This window comes from Sinocyclocheilus anshuiensis, unplaced genomic scaffold (assembly GCF_001515605.1).
Source record: "Sinocyclocheilus anshuiensis isolate Anshui unplaced genomic scaffold, SAMN03320099.WGS_v1.1 scaffold192, whole genome shotgun sequence".
NCBI lineage: Eukaryota > Metazoa > Chordata > Actinopteri > Cypriniformes > Cyprinidae > Sinocyclocheilus > Sinocyclocheilus anshuiensis.
In genome coordinates, this window is record NW_015554077.1 from 741,890 (window position 1) to 763,073 (window position 21,184).

Sequence of the window (21,184 nt, forward strand, 5' to 3'; positions counted from 1 at the left end):
AGGTAACCCTCTACCAATGAGGGAAGCAGTGCCTTTCTCAGTGGGGCAGTGGGAGGGAGTTTAGCCTCAAGAGTCTAAACGCTGGGGAGGAATGGCTCTGTCTTTTGAAACCTCGAGGGATGCGTCTCTTATTATATGCTAACAACGCCTATGATGTTGTTTACTGCCGAGTCCCACCACTCCACTCTAAGATGTTGCTTGCACTCGAGAAAGGTTTCCGGAATACATCAAGCACATATTAAATCTGAAATTAAAAATCAGTCATCCGTGACATTTGACACACAGACTCGGGAGCCAGAGGAATACCAACTCAGTGGCTGAAATCTCGCGACCACTTAAACAGATATCCAGAGGGACTCTGTGTGTGTGTGTGTGTGTGTGTGTGTGCGGCTAGACGGATTGGAGATGAGGCTTACCGTGAGCTGGATCAGGTGGACCAAACACCAGATTGTACCGCAGGATGTAGAAGTTATTCCACACGTACAGCTGGTTGTCTCGCGGGTTGTATTCCACAGCGGCGATGTACTGGTACTGGTTGGGGAAGTGGATGTCGACATATTCGCCTCGGTTCAGTTTGGTGTTGTACATGTAGTCGATGAGGCTCTTACTGACTTCGCTCTCGTTGTCTTCGTACGTGGATCGGACCACATACAGAACCCCGCAGATCATGAAAGCGTTGGAGGCCGACCGCTTGTCATAGGTGGTCTCCCAGGTGGCCTCGAAGCGAAGGGTGTAGGGGTTGAGCTGACTGATCACCATCATGCCGTTGTTCTGCTCGGTGGCGTAGATCACCCAAAGGCCGTTTTCGTCAACTGCCAAGTCGATGTCTGTTTTCCCACCCCACTTGTATGGTGAGGTGTCATGATAATTGGCGTTATTTATAATTGCCTCCCCACTTTTGATTCTGGTCCGCAGGTCAAATTTGACAATGTTACGTGTCCTTTCCTTGTTAAAAAACACCGCCCCGTCGTATACCACAAATCCTGTGCCGTCGACCCGATGGGGGAGTTTGTACGTTGTGGTCTGTCGGGAGTTTTGAAAGTCGTCGAGCGAGTTGTACTCAATGAGTGTGTCTGTTCTGTAAGGGGTCCAGGGCATGAAATAAGCCTTGTCTCCTGCCTGGAGAGGGTCTTTGCACCACGACCCCGCTTGTTGCTCCGCCTCGTACAGAAATGACGGATCTCCAACCGCTTTCAGAGTTCCGGGACAAACAAAAACTAGTGATGAGAAGAACAGAGCAGAGAACAGTCAAACGTAAGCGAACGCAGCTTGTGCTAGTTGAAAGCAGAGGGCAAAGTGCCGTCTGATTCTACATCACTCTGATAACTGGGTAGTCGGTGAAGACAGAAACACACACTAAGAAGTCTAACAGCTACCCACATTCACAAGCAAGTAAAAGGTGCGAAGAATCTGCATCTGAAGGTTATTGAAGCTTAAAACGGAAGCAAAAACAGTTTTTTATGTGTCCGTAAGCAAACAGTTTCGGCTCACTGCTGCATGGACATACTGAGGGGAGTGATGGAAAAATCAAACCACAACCAAACACAAAGGAAAAAAGGAAGGCATACGACAAATCTGCCCTGCAAATAAAAGCAGACAACTAAATAAGGCTTGAAGAGAAGAGCAGCATACAGGCAGTCTGTGTCCTGAGACACAAGCTTTTCCACAGTTTTTACGTCTTTCCTACGGGCCTAATGTTGCAATCATTTTACAGCATAAAGCATTTCCTTTCTTCTTAACAAAGACATGATAGTCAAACATGTAGAAAGGGTAAAGAGAGAGAGCGAGAGAGACATGTAGAGTCAGAGAGAAAGATAGAAAATTAGAAGAAGGGAAAGCCAGAAACAGCAGAGGTAGTGTAAGTCTATAGGAACCCTCTTACCAAAGCATGCTGGGAGTGTGGAGTGGGGCTGGGGTTCGAACAGGCAATAAAAGAGTGTGGAGGACAGGAAGAGGAGGGGGAAATAGGGCATTTGTACCTTCTGCATTACCGCTAACATTTAACTTGTGCTTTATCATTTTCTTTTAAAGCTTCCCTCCGATTGCCGCTCGTGCACTGACCTTTACTAAAATACAAGACCCTTTCTGCTACTGCCTGCTATCGGAACAGCAAGAGTGGGCACAGGAAGGTTTTACAACCACAAAATGTATATATTAAAGAAAGAAAAACAAGGAGCTGATTGTGTCAGTGATTTACCTTTTTGCTCCACTTCTATTTTAAGCGTTGGAAGAGAGAATGAAAGGAGTGCAGGGGGAAAAAGAGATTAAAATGAATTAACCATCATGTCCATGATCACATGCAGTTAACATGTCATGAGGTTACGGGGCATTATGCACAGAGCTACAGCTGTCAGAGGAGGAAGAGAGTGCAGTTAGACACCTTCAACACATGAAAGAGAGCCAGGTTAAAGGGGGTTGTGTCACAGTACAAAAGGACAGCGTATGTGGCATTGAAGACAAATCAATCTGCTCTTGTCGAGGGAAAGCTGCGGGGAAATACACGGGCTGAATTCTAGATAGCGGCGTATAGATTTTCATAAGAACTCGGGGACATCGACCAGGGAAATCTGAATTCCAGGTGGACAGATGATAAGTTGTGCTGGAGGGAAACTCAAAACTAGAAAAATAAAGCTGTCCCTCGACTCTACAGTTCCTCTCCAAGCACAGAGTTCTTGTCAGCCCTTCTAGGCTTTATACGAACACTTGAACAGTCCGGTATGGCGGTATGCGGTTCCAATTTCCAACAGGTAAAGTTTGTAAAAATGTATTCTTACTTTTTAAGGCGACATTTTTCATTTTTCTTTTAGTCCAGATCAGTGTGGCAGTGGGAGATTGGCGAGCTGGTGCTTTTTACTGTTGAAAATCATGCGTCTGTCAGCTTACTTTAAGATTTCCTGATGAAAAAGAGCCATTTACTCGACCTCGTGTCATTCCAAACATACCTGATTTGCTTTCTTTTTTTTTGGAACATAGTTTTGAATAATTTCACTCTTTTTCATGCAATTACAATAATGCTGTATGTTAACTTTGTAACATTTGAAACAATATTAACTTTATATTTCGGTCTGGTTCTCACACAAATCTATCAAAAGACTTGACATACACTACACATCATATGAATCACTTTCATGATACTATTTACGGTGAACATTTGTCATATCAGAGTTTTTGTCTTTCACTTTAATTATACTGAAATGAGTAGCCAGAATATTCTTTAAAATTAAATTTTTCCACAGAATTCATATGGGATTGGAACTGTTTGGAACGTCATAACAGCGAATAAACAATGGATCTTGCATCTGTAATTTGCAAGTACAGTTTTTGTTATTTGTGATTATAACATTTAAATGATTACTATGGAACAGTCCAGTTTCACGTCAAAAATATACTGACAGTCTTGTCCATGGTTATTATTATTTTGTATCATTATAGTGAATTCTGAGTAAATAGAGTATATGATGAATATAAACAGCTTAACTAATTTACTAGTCAATAAGGATATTTTGCTATTAAGGCACTTTTTTTTTAAAGTCTCGCTTCTCGAGAAATTCTTATCGTCATGGCTTTGTACTACGGGCCAATACACTGTCCTTCCAAATCCTTCCATAGCACCAGATAAAGATAAAGAGAGAAAAATAGACAGACAAAATACAGACAGACATATAAACAGAATCTTGACAGTCTTCAGGAGTTTTATCTCATGAAGGCCATCTTCAGCATTATGTTAAATAATCCAAAACATGAACATTTCTGACAATCTAAAGCTACATTTCTCAGATTTCCTTTTTTGTATTATTATGATCAATCTACTAATGGTGTCCGTTCTCTGGCCACAATGTCCAGGAGACACTGAGCACTGTTTTCTTTTTTATGGAAGTCACCATTTTCTACAGGAGCTCTGCTTATGAATCTCACGAAACCTGTCAAGAACAAGGAACATGAGATAAAGAAGACATAATGAAATAGAATTTGCAGAAAACTATTTATATTTGTTTGTAGGACCATTACCATTTTTTATTTCAATGTATACTATTTCTTTTAGTAATATATACTATTATATATTTTTTGGGGCCATAATGCCAAAAAAAGTGTAATAGTCATGATAGTATTTTTTGTGCTGCCTTTATGCTGATTTAATAAAGAAATAGTATGATACAAAAATATTGCATTCCAGTAATGACAGCCTAATGAGATTCACCTTAGAGAATAATGAAAAAAAAGAAAGAAAAAAAAAACTCCTTTCTGGATGCATTACGGTAATAATAATTTTGGTCGGGAAATGTGCTTAATTGTCCTGAAAATAATATTATAATACAAAAAAAAACTTAATGGTCCATAAAATTGGTTTCAGTTTCTTTATGGAAATTATATTTTATAATTTAGTGTATATTTGAATTTGGGTTGAACGTAGATTCTGGACATGTTTACATCAGATTCACAACAGTGTTTCATTAGTTTGTACCCACAAACTGAATTTTAGGTTGTTATAATAATTAAAGCAAAAGAAGATAGATAGATAGATAGATAGATAGATAGATAGATAGATAGATAGATAGATAGATAGATAGACATTGAAAAATTAAATAAGAAAAAAGTTAATCCATATAGTTCCAGGTTACTAATGAGGTAGGTTAAAACTAATGAAATTATGGCGACATCCATCCACAGGGCAAAGCATTTCTAGTTTAGTCAGCCAAAACAATCTGGACAGATCTCAGAGTATGCAGTACACTTAATACCAGGACAAATCCTGTTCTCTGAGATACCGTCGGCCAAAGAACATCATGAACATTCCACTGTTGCAACCAAACAAAACCAAATAAGAAAATCACTTCCAGTCAAAAAACAGCATTCAGCAGCCTGAGGCTGACATGAGGGCTCTGGTGTCCTAGGGAGTCAAACTGTGATTAGTAAATAAAACTGTTCCGGACCGCCTGGAAATGCCTAGAGGAGCTAATGCAGAAACATTAAAACAAAAAACAACTCAAAAACGTATTCTGTAAAGGTGCTCGCATCAGAAAAGAAATGTGAACAATCACAGATATTCCTGGAGAAAAGCTGAAAAACATGATAGTTCATTAAAAAAACAACAGCTTTTAAAATTTTGTGTGGGATTTCGACTTCAATAACCCATAGATACGGACGTAGATTAAACTAATGCTATAGGCACTAAAATCCAACGGGCCTTTGTTATTTCGGGATCGTTGTGGGAAATGTTCAGAGGACCCCGTCTGGTATGTGAAGTCTCTGGAAACATTCTCTGAGAAGACGAGACAATTCAATAAGAGAATAATATTACTATCTAATTGTTTAATGGAGCAAAACAATCCATACTCTTAATGTAATGGGAAATCTGAGAATAGAAGTCAGGCGTTTGTTTGGAGTTTGTTCATGTTAGATCCATGTGCAGTCATTTGTCTTTTCTGACAGTCGTATAGCTGCGGTTTCTTACGAGCAAACACAATGATCAAGCACTAACGAAAAACATCCTTGGTCTGTTTATTAGTTGGCATAATGCTGGCCAAATCTTTTTTTTTTAAGGCCAAAGAAATCATGCTGGTCTGCCTCTGAGCGATTATATGTGCAAAGACTGGACGTCAGAGAATGCTGCTTTGCTTTCATGTAGTGTCCATTGCTGTAATGCTCCTGATAGATGAAAGACTGCTAAAAAGTAAGTTTTCACAGGGAAAAAAAGCACATGGAAATGGTTTACATTTTAGTTTTTATGAAACAACGTCAAAATGTAAACATTTAAGCATTTTGTACCCAGCTCTGTGCGCTACAATCACACCTGCACAAGGTTTCAGGATACAAATCAAACACTAAAAAACTGTGCATCATTAGAATAAAGCATTGCATCATAAAAAAAAACATGAATAACAATTTCTGTCCTCAAGGAAATAGCAGTGCTTGCAAGGCAGCAAACGAATAGTGTTTTAAGTGTTAAGCTTAGATTTGTCGTAAATGAAATGCTGCATCAAAGACGCTTTGCTGTTTTCATGACACTTAGTGCTCATCTTATTTTTGTAAAAAAGGCTATATATGTTTAAAAAGCAAGAAAAAAAGACCAATCCGAATTCAGTAAGTGAATAGATGCACGAAAGAAGACTAATCACGATTCATCTTGCAAATATTGTCAATGTTATCACTGTCATAAACTGCAGAATATTATATAATGCTGTCTTGCAAACACTGATATTGATAATACAGTGCCTATAAAAGTATTTGTTGTTGTTATTATTATTATTATTATTGCTATTATTTTTTAGTTTAGCTTCTTATTGTAATAATATGATCTTTTTTACATTTTTGCTTATAAAAATCTAAAATGTATTTATTTATTTGTTTGTTTATTTATTTATTTCACTGTGGTCAAAATGTATTATATTTTTTAAAACTGCATATTCACCCCTTCATGAAAGTGTACAAATTGAGTAATCCTGGTCTCATCACACCATATAACCTTCTTGCACCTGGTTTGAGAATCTTCCACATGCCTTCTGGCAAACTGCAGCCAAGATGTCATATGTTTTTTTTGTTTTTTTTTACAACAGTTACTTTATCTTTGGCTCTCTCTCATAAACCTAGAGAAGCATCCAGGCAGCAGTTGTTGTTGTATGCGCAGTCTCCAATCCCAGCCAGTGAAGCCTGTAAATCATTGGTCTCTTGGTGGTCTCTCTCGCCAGTCTTGCACGGTCACTCGGTTTTTCGGGACGGTCTAGGTAGATTTACAGCTGTGCCATACTCTTTCCATTTCTTAATTGTTGATTTAACTGTACTCCAACGGATATTCAATGACTTGGAAGTCGTCTTGTATCCATCCCCTGCCTTGTGCTTTTCAATTACAATTCACTTTCACTGCTTGGAGTCCGCAGTTTTCTGCAATAATGACTCACCAGAAGTTGGACCTTGCAGATAGAGCTGTATTTATACTACAATCAACTAAAACCACTTAACTACTCACAAGTGAACTATTTAACTCTGACTTTGAAAAATGAATTGGCCGTGCCAGTGATGGTTTAGGTGTGTCATTTTTTTTTGTCTTGTTTTACTTTTGACATTAAAACGCTTATGTTGATCAGCGGCAAAAAAAAGCTAAATTAAATCCATTGTCAATGCTATAAAATAATGAAACCTGAAAAAAAAAAAAAAAAAGCCTAGTGAACATGTTTTATAAACACTGTATTATCAACGATAAAAACTGGATCCTGGAGAAATGCATTTTAAGGCACACTCATAAAGGTGTAACATAATGGTGTCAGGTGAACAATAAAAACCTGCGGACTTCGACTGTGCAAAGCTAGACTAGAGGCGAGAATGAACCAAACAAAATGTTTAGAAGTAAAAATCTTGCAATTTTATTTGCATATAAAGGCAGCTAAATATATCACAATGAAACCTGAAAAAAAAAAAAAAAAGCCTAGTGTACATGTTTTAGAAACACTGTATTATCAAGGATAAAAACTGAATCCTGGAGAAATGCATTTTAAGGCACACTCATAAAGGTGTAACATAAAAAAATATATATATATTTTTAAAAAGACGGCTTGTACTTACTGTAGGGAACACATTCATACTGGACTTCAAGGTACTTATATGTTCCTGGGCAGGGGTCAGGAAAAACATCTGGTCCGGTGATGACGATGCACTGCGTTCTGTTGTTACACCTGGACGGAGCGAGAGAAAGATTAAGGCACACTCATAAAGGTGTAACATAACAAAAAAAAAATATATTTTTAAAAAGACGGCTTGTACTTACTGTAGGGAACACATTCATACTGGACTTCGAGGTACTTATATGTTCCTGGGCAGGGGTCAGGAAAAACATCTGGTCCAGTGATGACGATGCACTGCGTTTTGTTGTTACACCTGGACGGAGCGAGAGAAAGATAAAAGAAATCAAATGAGGGAAATACAAAAGGAAACTATTCACGCCAGAGTTTAAAGGAATGCTCTGGATGTAGCAACAGAATTCGGGCTTGATACAATGGAAACATACATTACAATGGAAAATCATTTTGAATCTCTGCCTCTCTGCATGTTGTTACTGTAACTTTTTTAACAATTATTTTCAGTGGTAAAAAATGCCTGTATTGAACCCTGAACATTGCTTTAGCTGTGAGGGCAACAGTATCAAAGTGAGAGCGAGCGTGCACACCGCTGATGGACGGACGGATGGTGGCCCAGAGCAGGAACCAGATAGAAGACGGCGGGAATTAGCGGAGCGGATAGATGCCAAAGTGGCCCTTTTCAACCCAACGACAAAGATAAACAGCCTCATCTCTGAGTGTTCATACCTGCCAGCACATGAGTTATACATCTGTATGAATCTCCCCTGAGGTCAGGCTGATTGTACCTATGATGGATTCATTTTCCCTGTATGCCATTTCACTCGGAATGAACTAACCATCCCTCCACTGCCTGTTTAACAGGAAGTCATGCAGAAGGTGGTTTATGTGGGTTCTAGAAACTAAAATTAAGCACATCAATAAAAGATAAAGTGCAGAAATGATCTCATGGCTTACAGACACAGTGTACAGCGAGATGTTGGGAAAGTAGTGGTAGTGTTGTTCATCAATCTGCGTCACATTGTTCCTGAGGTCTGCGTCTATGCTGTCCGTTGGGTAAATTCATTTGAGAACCAAAAAGGTTTTAAAGCCTTCGTTTTTTTTTCCCCTTCCACAAATACCTGTCTAGTTCTGTAAAAAGCATCAATGTAAAACAAAAATACTGTTGATTTGTAATGTTTTCTAAAAAAAAAAAAAAAATGCTTATGCTTACTAATTGGTTATTTGATGACATAAAAAACAACAATATTGTGAATATTATTAGAATTTAAAACAACAGCTTTCTATTTGAATATATTTTACATTTTTATTTATTCCTGTGATGGCAAAGCTATTCTTTCTTTTGTAATATTATAAAAGTCTTTATTGGTTAGTGACTGCTGAAAATTATGCTTTGCGACTTGCAGCCTTGTCATTTAAGGATAAGTGACTTCTTTCAAAAACAAAACAAAACAAGACACAACAAAACACAACACAACACAACACAACACAACAAAACAAACCACAACACAACACAACAAACCAAAACACAACAAAACAAAACACAACACAACACAACAAACCAAAACACAACACAACCACAACACAACAAACCAAAACACAACAAAACAAAACAACACAACACAACAAACCAAAACACAACACAACACAACACAACAAAACAAAACAAAACAAAACAAAACAACACAACACAACAAACCAAAACACAACAAAACAAAACACAACACAACACAACAAACCAAAACACAACAGCACAACACAACACAACACAACAGAAACAAAACACAACACAACACAACACAACAAACCAAAACACAACACAACAAAAACCAAAACACAACAGCACAACACAACACAACACAACAAACCAAAACACAACAAAACAAAACACAACACAACACAACACAACACAACACAACAAACCAAACCAAACCACAACACAACACAACACAACAAACCAAAACACAACACAACACAACAAAACAAAACAAAACAAAACAAACAAATTATATATTACTTCTTAAAGAACCATTTATTTTATGTGGTTCTTTTGGGGGGGGGGTATTATTGTGGATTTGAAACATGAAAGACACATGCCGTGTAATCTCACAGTTTTTAAGGAAAATGCAGGGAGATTGTCCTAATTTAGAGGAAAATAATCTGGAAACAAAGGTCTTTGTTTGGGGAATAAAGAGCATGTTTTACTGTTAGCGCAGCGCGGGGGTGAATTAGCCTGCTGGTGTTTTTCTGACCTGGACTTGGGGTAGCATCTCTTCCTGCAGCAATTTCTCTTTACCTCAGCATGTGACTCTGACAATTAATTTGTCTTATGTTCTATTTGCTAATAAACAAGTGGAGACTTTTTCTCTCTCTCTCTCTCTCTCTCATAAAAGCAGTGAAGCACATGGAACAGAGTGCTGCTCCGTCCACAGCTGTGAATTCCCACTGGTCATGTTTGAAGATGAGAATTTATACATAGACACGAGCTTTGCTGAAAAACACGTCCCTCATATGGGAGTTTCTTTATTAACGAGCACTCATATGTGGTAACAGATGAGAATATCAGCATGTTTACTCATATAAATGAATTATGGATCTAAAATTATAACACACGGCCAAAGCTGGAGCCATAATGTGGCGATTGGTTGTTTGGTTATTTGTAGTTGTATTGCAGGGAGACTGTTCCCATTCATATTTCATTCAGTCACAATGTGCTGTTAATTTGCATAATGTACTATATGAATAAATTATGATCACAAATTATCTTAAAAAAGGGAAAAGATTATTAATAACTTCTGGAGTCAAAATGCCATAACAAGGCTAATAAAGTTTTATTGTTATTTATACACACACTACTAACTACACTACTAAAATGTTTAAATAGTTTTACTATTTAAAATAACTGTTTTCTATTTGAATATATTTTAAAATGTAATTTATACCTGTGATTTCAAAGCTGAATTATTAGCATCATTACTCCAGTCGCATCATCCTTTAGAAATAATTATATTATTCTGATTTGCTGTTTAAAAAACATGTATTATTATTATTATTATTATTATTATTATTATTTCCACATTTCTTTGATGAATAGAAAGAACAGCATTTATCTGAAATAGAATCGTTTGTAACATTATAGATATCTTTATTATCACTTTTGATCAATTAAAAGCATCCTTGCTAAATAAATGTATTAATTACACTGACTCCAAACGTTTGAATGGTGTAGTGTATAATGTTCCAAAAGCTTTTTCATTTCAGATAAATGCTGATATTTGCTGACATTTGGATCTTTCTATTCATCAAATAATCCTGAAAAAAAGTACTCAACTGTTTTAATTATTAATGATAATAATAATAATAATAATAATAATAATAATAATAATAATAATAATAATAATAATAATAATACGGAAGACTGGAGTAATGATGCTGGAAATGTAGCTTTGATTACAGGAATAAACTGCATTTAAAAATATATTCAAATAGAAAGCAAATATTTTAAATAGTAAAAAATATTTCACAATAGTACTGCTTTGTCTGTATGTTGGATCAAATAAATGCAGGCTTGGTGAGCATAAAATAATTATTTAAAAATCTCACTGTTCAAAAACGTTTGACTGGTAGTGTACAGTATATATATATATATATATGTACAGTATATTTAAATAATAATAATATACTGAAAATAAATAATAATAATTTTTGTGATTGTAAAGCATCTTTTTGCTATTTTTCTTTAAAATAAATGCCACTTGGTTTGATTTTTTGTTATACACTTGAATATGTGGATAAACTGTCCAAATACAGTTTGGGGCTACTGTATGCTAAATTCTCATGATGTTCCTGTTAGCTGACAGTTGGTGCTTGCTCTTCACACCACAGTCACACGTCAGGCGCTTTCACAAGACGCCCCTCATTAGACAGATCTCTCCCTCCTAAACTCTGAACACTCACCAAAGCAATGCTTCTAAGATATCACAACATTTACAGTCAAAATTCCACTGATTAAAGAAAAGACAATAGTGTGGTAAGTTGAAGGAAATCTGGACTAGAAAAATGCCCACAGGAAAGACAATCTATATCTATCTCTATCTCCGGCTTTAGTTAAGGAGCTTACAGCAAACTAAACTTGACGCTGTTTTATCAGTCAAATTCTGTTTGTTACTAGAAGATTGATGACAGGAGGCTGCTTTGATTGTTTATCTGAGTAATACAGTGATACAGCTCTTGATTGATCCATAAAAACATCATGTAAATTATATTATACATTATACATTCTAAAGCCCTTCTAAGATGGTGCACAATACATGTTGTATTTATCACAGTAACAATATCAAAGTAAAAGAAAAAAAAAATCGATGAAGCCTGAAAGAACGTAACTGCTTCATTTCCAATAGCGTATCTGAATATGAAACAAATAGATGTATATTAAACCTATCTATTTTCCGAACGTACGCCGTGTTATGACAGACGAGGTACTCATTTACTTATATCACAAAATATAAAATAAATAAAAAATAAAGACCAGCATGCCTTATCTTGATCTTCAGTTCAAGTAGATGTAGATGATCATTCATCCAAACCAAAACACAACAAACCAAATCCGACAAGTGACAAATGAAATCAGAAATCGCTTGCAGTACTTTTAATCAAAAGATTACAGGATTTCTAATGTCTGCTCTGAATTAAACCTCACTTCCTCTATCCGTAGCGTCAAGCAGCCCAAACCTCACATATCTAATTAAATCAGGAATCATGGGCATTATTTAAGACTTTATTACCAGGCCAGCGGAATTCCCAATGCTCTGAATTCTTAAACAGGTGTAGCTGTTGTTTCCAGAAGCTTGTATTTACGGTGACTTATGAAACTTAATCTGCAATGCTTGAAGTATTCACTAATACCATATGTACAGTGGGAGTGTCGTACACGGCTGTGTGCTAACGCTGGTCTTCTGAGAGCCATGCGGACGCCTCTGTCACGGATATTAATGGTGTGAATACAGAACAAATTTCCCCCGTACAGCGCTGCAGCCGTTCCCTCGTGTTCCCCAAAGCAGAGTACTTAGCAGAGCAAGGACGATAGGAGCGGGAGAATTTCCACAAAGAAAGTTTTGTTTCAGATGTGTTGCTAAGGGACTGAGGCAAAAACTCGCATAATATTTCAATCACAGCTGTGCTCATAAGTTAAATAATCAGAGCTGTAGCGCAGCACACATATTCCTCACTTGTTGAGCCGTGGTTCTAATGCGGATGATGCAGGTTCAAGACCCAGTCTACATTCATTAATTTTCCTCCCTTCCTTCATTCCTTTTTCCCCTGTCTCGCTAGTAAATTCCTGTTTCTCACATACTCACAAATGCAAGTAAAATTTGGCTTTCGCAATCAATCATTCAATCAATAAAATGACTCAGTTGCCAGGAATTGTATTATGAACTGAAATATAATTCACGGTTTGAATTGCGATGTGATGGATGGATGGATGGGCAAAAGTCAGTAAGATTATTTTTGTTTAAGATTGTTTTTGGAAAAAAATCTCTTATGCTCACCAAAATGGCATTTCTTTTAAAGTGAAAAGAGTAATATTGTGAAATATTTTTACTGTATACTTACAATGTTTGATAAATAAAAAGTATGAATTTATGTAAAAAATACATAAATAAAATAAAAAAAAAAAATGTAATTAAAAAAAAAATATCTTCTTGACTCCAAACTTTTGAATGGAAATGGCCGTGTAAAATTTGTCATCAGACATTTTATATTCTTTGCATTAAGCCATAAATAAAACATGTTTTTGCATTGCTGTACTTTACTATTTACATTACTATGCACTTTACTATTTTCACCTGTCTGTTGCAAAGAATTATTTCTTTTTTTTTTATTTATTTCTTTTCTTAAAGGTGGGGTAAGCGATTTTTCAAAAACGCTTTAGAAAACTGATTCGGGCCGAATAGCAAAACAAACTTGTAGCCAATCAGCAGTAAGGGGCGTGTCTACTCATGATGTGGAGGAGAGAGCGTTCAGTGCACAGGATGGACATTAGCGAGTCATAAATAGAACGCAGCAGCCGTTTTCTGTTGGGGATTTGTCATGTCGTGCCAAGCCGCATCCAGTGTAGACCATAGATATGTATATATATCTATGGTGTAGGCAGCATCACTGATTATAACCTTTAACTGGTTTCTGTCTGAACCCAGCTTTCAACAATATCTAAGTTGTCTAATATTTACGACCAAGAGAAGGCCAACACACACACACAAAAAGCAGAAAGTGCCTCTGGTTGCTCGATCCCTCATATAAATCCACATTATTAAACAAGTTAATAGACTTCGACACAAACCCACGGCACACAGAATGAGGTGTTTATATTAATTAATTTGATATAAGCCCATATAAATCAATAATTTAAAAAAATGAAAGTTTCTTTTTGCAAAGAAATGAAGTAGCGTTGAGTGAAAGCTTCTATTATTAAGTATAGTAATATATTATTAATGTAACTGTAGCAATGAAAGATTGTGAAGCCACTGGTGATTCATTATTTGACCAGAAAACTAACAAGATGAAAAGCGCACAACAATGCAATTTCACATCTGGACTTCTGCAGACCTGCAGAGGCGGGTTCCTGTGCAGATTAGCACCCACTTGAGACGCCTAATTGCCTGCAGCTGAAAGGACTAATTGAGACGCCACATTTTCAAACCTATTTACCCACGAATCATGACATTCTTATAATAAGCCGAGCGGAACTGTACGGCACTCCCGCAGCGGTACGTATCAAAGCCCGGTTCACACATCACTTCCTGTTCTTAGCACAAGCCTCCAGATGTACCACACTGTCTAAACTCAAAAGAAGATCGGATGTGAGCGCATTGAGATCTGTTGGGTTGTTGAGATTGTGGAGTGAAGTATTCTTCATGTATGCCGCTGAAGATGCTCGTATTCATGCACTGTGTAATCAAAGACGGGCAAATGAGAGAGAAGATGCGTTTTGAAGAGAGAGTTTCAGAAAAGGAGGACAGATCTTGGCACGGAAGAACCTGCCTTTGAGACATGATCTTGAATGCATCGGGCAGATAACAGTTGATGTTCTCCATTTGAAAGGGGTCAGCATCGCAGATCTTGTCGTCTGTCCGGCCGTAATTGGCACTCTCGATCATGATGACATCACTTCCTGGACAGCGGAGGTCGATGGGGTAACCCTCGCAAGACAGCTCCCGCCTCACCAGACCGAACGGCATGGCTGCCCGGCTGAACCCTGGAAGACAGAGAGAGAGTTTAGACCAAAAAAATACAAATAAATAGTCTTTACATTAGCTTGTTGCAGTAATGAGGATTTGGATGAAAATGTCTATTACAAAATCTGGAAAATAATGCCACAAAGTAAGTAAGAAAGTAAGTAAGTAAATAAATAGTTACAAAGCAAAAATATAAAATATAAAGTACTGACAAAAGTATTTCTCTCCATTTTATGGAAGGGTGAGAAAGGCCAGACAACAAGAGAGATACAGTCAGTGGAAAAAAATAAAGAAAGAAAGAAAGAACAAATCAATACATGTGCCGTGTTCTGCTAATGTGAAGAGCGTCAAATGTCTGCTCAGAGAGTGAAATCTAGTCCTGAGCTCAGAGCAGCATGTAAAGGACATTTCCCTAATCACGCTAATGTCAAACACAAATAAAATACATTCAGCCAATCACAAGCCTTGACCTTAAATATATCCCTATATTTAGAAATAATCTCACATGCAAAATGCAGCACGGATGCATCAGAAAATAAGTACAAGACAAATAATCAATTATGTGCTATGACTGAAAATTACATCTATCCATCTGCCCAGAAGCTGTATTTAGAAAAACAAACCCTCACCAAATCCCATTTGTGCAAAGCAAAAAATCTTACACTACAAGTCACCTTTACTTCTTGGTGCATCATTTTTTGTTTTCTTGCTGCATCAGACTGTAAATGGTTTTAAAATGTGTCTTGTTTAAAATACAATTTTGTATTACAAAGATTCATAACCTGAGAGAAAGACTGCTCTTTAATCTATATTTCCTCTAGCAATGTGTATAACTTTGGCCTTTCAATAAGTAGAAATCCATGGAAAATCAGTCTGTACGATTGATTTATTCAGGTAAGTGGAATTATAAAGTCAACATCCTGGCTCTACATTTTTTTTTTCTCATTCATGTTTTCAAATGAAGAGGAAATAGATTCTTATTAGAATTCTAAATTCTTCTGCTGAGAAGCTTCTCCTGTAATTATTCAGTCGGAACGCAGTCACTGTGCGTTTTATCCACAGCATTTCCCCCTGAGTTTGACATGCTGAGATGTTCTCAAAGACACTGACAGCAAAATGGATTCAAATGACTTTAAAAAGTCCATTCAGTGGAAATCAAATCTTGGGTTGTTGAACCACGATTTATCGCTGTTTTTTTTTTTTTTTTTTTTTTTTTGTGTTTTGTCTGGTTAGTCAGATGTTAACGTAAATAACCTCAGCAAAATAGGCTAATAATGCGACATATTTATGTACATCTATAATGTGAAATAAGCGTACTAACGTCTATGTAATCTAACATATCTCATAGTAGCAAGATAACATATCTTAGTGTTTCTTATTTCATAAACAGAATGCAAGAAACACTTAGAGCTTCTTTTTGTTCCATTATTGTGGTGCACTGAAGACGTTTTGTGTCTCAAATTAACCTTTTTTTTTTTATTTTTTTTTATTTTTTTTTTTTTCTGCAAGGATGTGTTCAACTGATCAAAAGTGATAGTAAAGACTGCTGCATTGTTACAAAACAATCTATTTATGCTGTTCTATTGATACAAAAAAACAAAAAAAAACAAAGGTTCGTAATTTGTTTGTTCGTTCATTCGTTCGTTCATTCATTCATTCATTCATTCATTCATTTATCCTGCAATGATCCATTCAACTGACCAAAAGTGGAAGTAAAGACTGTTACATTGTTACTATATATATATATATATATACATACATACATACATGTTTTCTATTAAAAAAAACATCAAAGGTATATTAAAAGTAGCATTCAAAAGTTTCAAACTATTTTATTGTTGTTGTTATTATTATTATTATTATTGTAAAAAAATAATAAAAGCTGTTCTATGGCATTTTCAATTGAAAAAATGTTTAAGCAGTACAACTGTTTTCAACATTGATAAGAAATTATTTGAGCACAAAATTAGGAATACATTACATTTTAAATCATATACAAATAGGAAAGAATTCTATTCAATTGTACTAATAATTCACAACACTCCTGTTTTACTGTACTATTATTTACTTTTATTTACTGATCAAATAAATGCAGCCTTGCTTAGCATAATAAACATATTTTGAAAACATTACAAATCATCTTATGAATGGATACATCTTTTCAAAATGTGCTAGTCGTAGATTGGCTGCAGTTAGAGCTCACAGAGCTCATGAAGCATTCAAGTAAATTGACACGAATAATGTGATTAAACGTTATCATGATTTATTTGCTCAAGTCTTTTCGGTCTTTAGCAGTAACATTTCAATTCACGGCCCCTTTCCCCTGGCCTACATTCCACTGTACTCTAATGCAACTCGATTGCGAGGTCACAACGGTGTTTGAGCGGATCAATCGGGCTGCGGCGGTGTCCTGCATTATCTCACTCGGCCCTTTTCCCTCCTGACTCCAGCTACACAGGAATAGCACAGCCAAACCCGCACAATGTTCACCTCATCCGATCGGCTCTGCTGAAACTCTCCATTTTCCCCAGCTGCGGTTCCGCCACATGGCAGCTGATTTCATCCTCTCAACCACACTCCATTCTTTCATTTTACCAGAACACCAGGAAAACCAGGGTATGTTGAGGGCGTGGAAGGGACGATAATGAGAAACTTCAACGTGTTTCTGCGGCCTGGAATGTCGAGTTTACAACACGCGATACTTCTCCAGTGTCTGGGAATTACATTAAAACACATTCCTGTTGCCAGAGCCCCGAAACGCCCACCAGCACAGTTCATGCATCATGTAGTTCGCTGGAGCCTGCTTCATAAACAGCTTTTCAAAAGCAGGACAATTGATTAGGCCTGGAGTCACTACTGACTCACGCTGTTATGGACGGATATTTCAGGACACGGTCAAATCTATACAGTAGAGAGAAAAAAAGGGCCAGACTTCCAAATCTAATTAAGGGGAAAAGACTTCTTTCTGTACGGAGGGCTTTTTTCACTGTACTGTAAAAATGTTACAAAGCAGATCGAAGTAGTTCAAGCAGGCTGGAACATTAACATTATATCACTTAATGATATATATATTACAGTGAATTTCTTGCAACCACAGCTGCCAGTTTTTTGTTTTCGTTTAAATTTAACAGGATTTTAACATTTAAAAAGTGCTTGTTAACCAAACGCCTTCAAAACCTTTTTTTTTTCTATCGTCTCTCATTGCTGCAGTCTGACTCTAAACGTCATTCATTCAACGGTAAATGGGCGTCTTACTCCTAATTTGAAGCATATAATGATTATGATTTATTGTGTACTGGCTTTGATTAAATAATGAACAGTGCTAATGATTTTTTTTGTGGGGCAAATATAGGACACATTACTCCTGAAATGCAAAGACAAACGCCCTCAACAAACAGTCTATTAAACCATCAGATAATGTCTAAAGGTCAACGATCATTCAAATCTAGTAGATCAATCTGTCCTTCATGATGCACTTAAAATGAATATTGTAAGTTAACATATCCATGACTACAGGAGAAATTATTAGATTAGAGAAAACATCATGTTAGTGCTCAATGTCCCAATGACACTGGATTTTAAAGGACCAATTCTCACTATTAACTAGAATGCATGCATATTGCCTGTTTATTACTTATAAAGCACATATGCTCTGCATGAGCATATTTTATATTTTATATATAGGTAGGATTATATCCTTAATCCTACCTAAACTATACAACTACCTTACTAACATTCCTAACTTACATTAAAAGTTGTAGTTAGTAGTCAGTTAATATTGAGAATTGGTCCCCAAACTAAAGTGTGACCCCTTTTCCACATAAAATACAAAAGGTGCAGAAATGCCACAGTGACAAAGAAACTTAATTCTCTACTTTACGTAAAGGAACACGCCACTATTTTTGAAAATAGGCTCATTTTCCAACTCCCCTAGAGTTAAACAATTGAGTTTTACCGTTTTCGAATCCATTCAGCTGATCTCCGGGTCTCTAGGGGAGTTGGAAAATGAGTCTATTTTCAAAAATAGTGGCATGTTCCTTTAACCACTAGATAATTAAAGAGGATTGTGAGTGCTAAATTATTCTACATCTCAACTACTATCTTTCATTAAGAGTGTCAATCTTTTAATAAATAAATAGATATTTACAGCTTGTTCATATTTTCTAAGTTATCAGAGTTAGATTTTTTGCCTAGAACAGGCAGAACTTTGGATGGCCAAGCACCTCTCATATTTTCTTTAGAAAATGTAAAAATCCAGTTTTATTAAAGATAATATTATATTAAGGCCCATGACCGAAAAGGTCCTCCATTTTTAATCTTAGAAAATAAAGATACATTGTACTAAGGGGCGGAAAAACTCAGTGACAACACCAAAGAAAGCAAATTTGGCATTTTGCTCAGGAGAAAGGAAAGTAATTTAGATTAGTACACCCAATAGCATTTGTAAACGGATTATAATTCTTTCAAGGGGAGAAAAAAAAAGGTTTTTACATATTATGCTGCATAGAGAGATTTAGAAGTCAGATTTTTGTTTCTTGCTTAATTTCCTTTATTATCTCTATAAAGCCAAGGATCCACCGTCTCTTTTGTCTCAAAGTTGAGTATTTGTGTAATTTCCACTCTGGTTTCAGCCGGTCAGGGTCAATTAGCAGTCGTGGTCACACAGCAGGAAGGACAAAGTCCATTTGAAAGACATTTGCACCTCAATGACAAGGACTCAAAGTTTCCTCTATAGAAGCTTTAGTGATGTCCACTAACTACTTGACTTTTGCGTGTTCAGCCCTGTGTAACGTGACCAGAGCCCACCGAACGATGGGTCAACCATTTCACTCCCAAAATTATGAGTCTGCTCATTCAAATGAAACTTCAATCAGCTATTCATTCATTTACGATTTCAAGCGCTTCACCTGAAAATTGCCATAAAATGTATTTGATTCGTCTAAAAGTAGTCTGGACATGACGAAACAGTTTTGCTTTTTGGTATGCCTTGTGCCTAAGAGAATAATTCTGATTGATCCAAAGTGTTAGTTTCGGCTTTAGCCCATGGATCGCCTCCTCTGCCTTTCCTGCGGCGATGCGCAAACTGGCTGTTGGGCTGGTTTTCATGTATAGTTTATGCTGGTGCCTTTCTTTCACATCTGTATTATGCAGCGCGGAACACAGCCAGAGGTGTGCGAACTTCCTGCACACGAACCGGCGCTTTTAAAAGTGAATGGGTCTCCTGCTCTCTCCTGATTAAATGACGTGGGTCAGGAACGGAGGCAGTAAATAATATATTAAAGAGAATGTTCGATTTCATCACCATGGCAACCTCTCCAGCAGTGCCATAATCGCTATAATCTCCCCCTGAGGCTTATCAGTCATTCTGGTCAGTCACCACAAGGGTCGCTTTTCAATTCCTTTCAGGTAGATAGGTAGCCAACTCTGAACTCTAGCGAACAGGCCCCACGTCGACACACAATGGAGTCCTTTCAGAGCCCTGCCTTATCAGTTGCACTGCTGTACATGACTCCACAGATCTGCTCGGTGCGACTGGTGGGAGAGCCTTTTAATCAGGGCTCAAATACACCTCCCATTTAACCTCGTCGAGCTCTGTTACCATGTAAATGTTTTTATACATACAAGGTGCTTTTGTGCCGCCGAGATTCGTTGCGGAAAACCGATATGTGTGTTTTTAATTACACAAGATTATGTACGATGTTAGGGCAAAGAGGTTTTGATAATGCATCTTATTACACTGCACTCAAAACATGCTGTTTGAAGTGTAATTCCTATATCCATTCTTTACTAGATTGCTAGTAATTCATCTCTGCAATAATAAAATGCAAATAATAAAATTATTAAACGTATAATTGTGCACAGTTAGGACAGTTGTTCTATACAGTAAACATTTCTGGTAATGTACCGAATCACCACTTGGTATAAAACACCAAATCCCAATCTAAATCCTGGAGGAAACTAATTTATTTATTTTGTTGACTATAAGTAGCTTTGCAACTACATGTCAACTACCAGTAGGGATGGGCGATACCAAACTTTTATAATTTGATTTGATACAAAACAATACAGATACCGATACTGAAATACCAAAATGGTATGTGATTTTTCAAAATAATGTTGATTGTTAGGGGAAAAACTAAACAAAACAATCATTGCACTTACAGACAAACCATGTAAAGTGAGTGAAGTGAATGAGTGTCTCTGTGCATGTGTGTGTGGCTGTACACAAAAGCATCAATACCAAATAAGTAGCTTGTGAGTATCGATATATTGCTACTGATGTATCTATGTGCCCATCCCTAACTAGCAGTCATTAAAATATTAGTAGTATTAGTAATATCTTCTAACACTTTATTTTGATGGTCCCCAGTAGACTGACTC

The 21,184-nt window shown here is 36.7% G+C and overlaps 1 protein-coding gene across 1 annotated transcript in view; it reads right to left on the reverse strand.

Annotated features, from left to right (window-relative positions):
• The window catches only part of LOC107669005 (adhesion G protein-coupled receptor L2), a 112,131-nt gene that overhangs the window by 52,269 nt on the left and 38,678 nt on the right, over positions 1 to 21,184 (reverse strand). Inside the window, 4 exon segments of the mRNA XM_074186939.1 lie at positions 417 to 1,217; positions 2,198 to 2,212; positions 7,558 to 7,667; positions 14,610 to 14,823. Coding sequence (XP_074043040.1) covers positions 417 to 1,217; positions 2,198 to 2,212; positions 7,558 to 7,667; positions 14,610 to 14,823 — 1,140 coding nt within the window.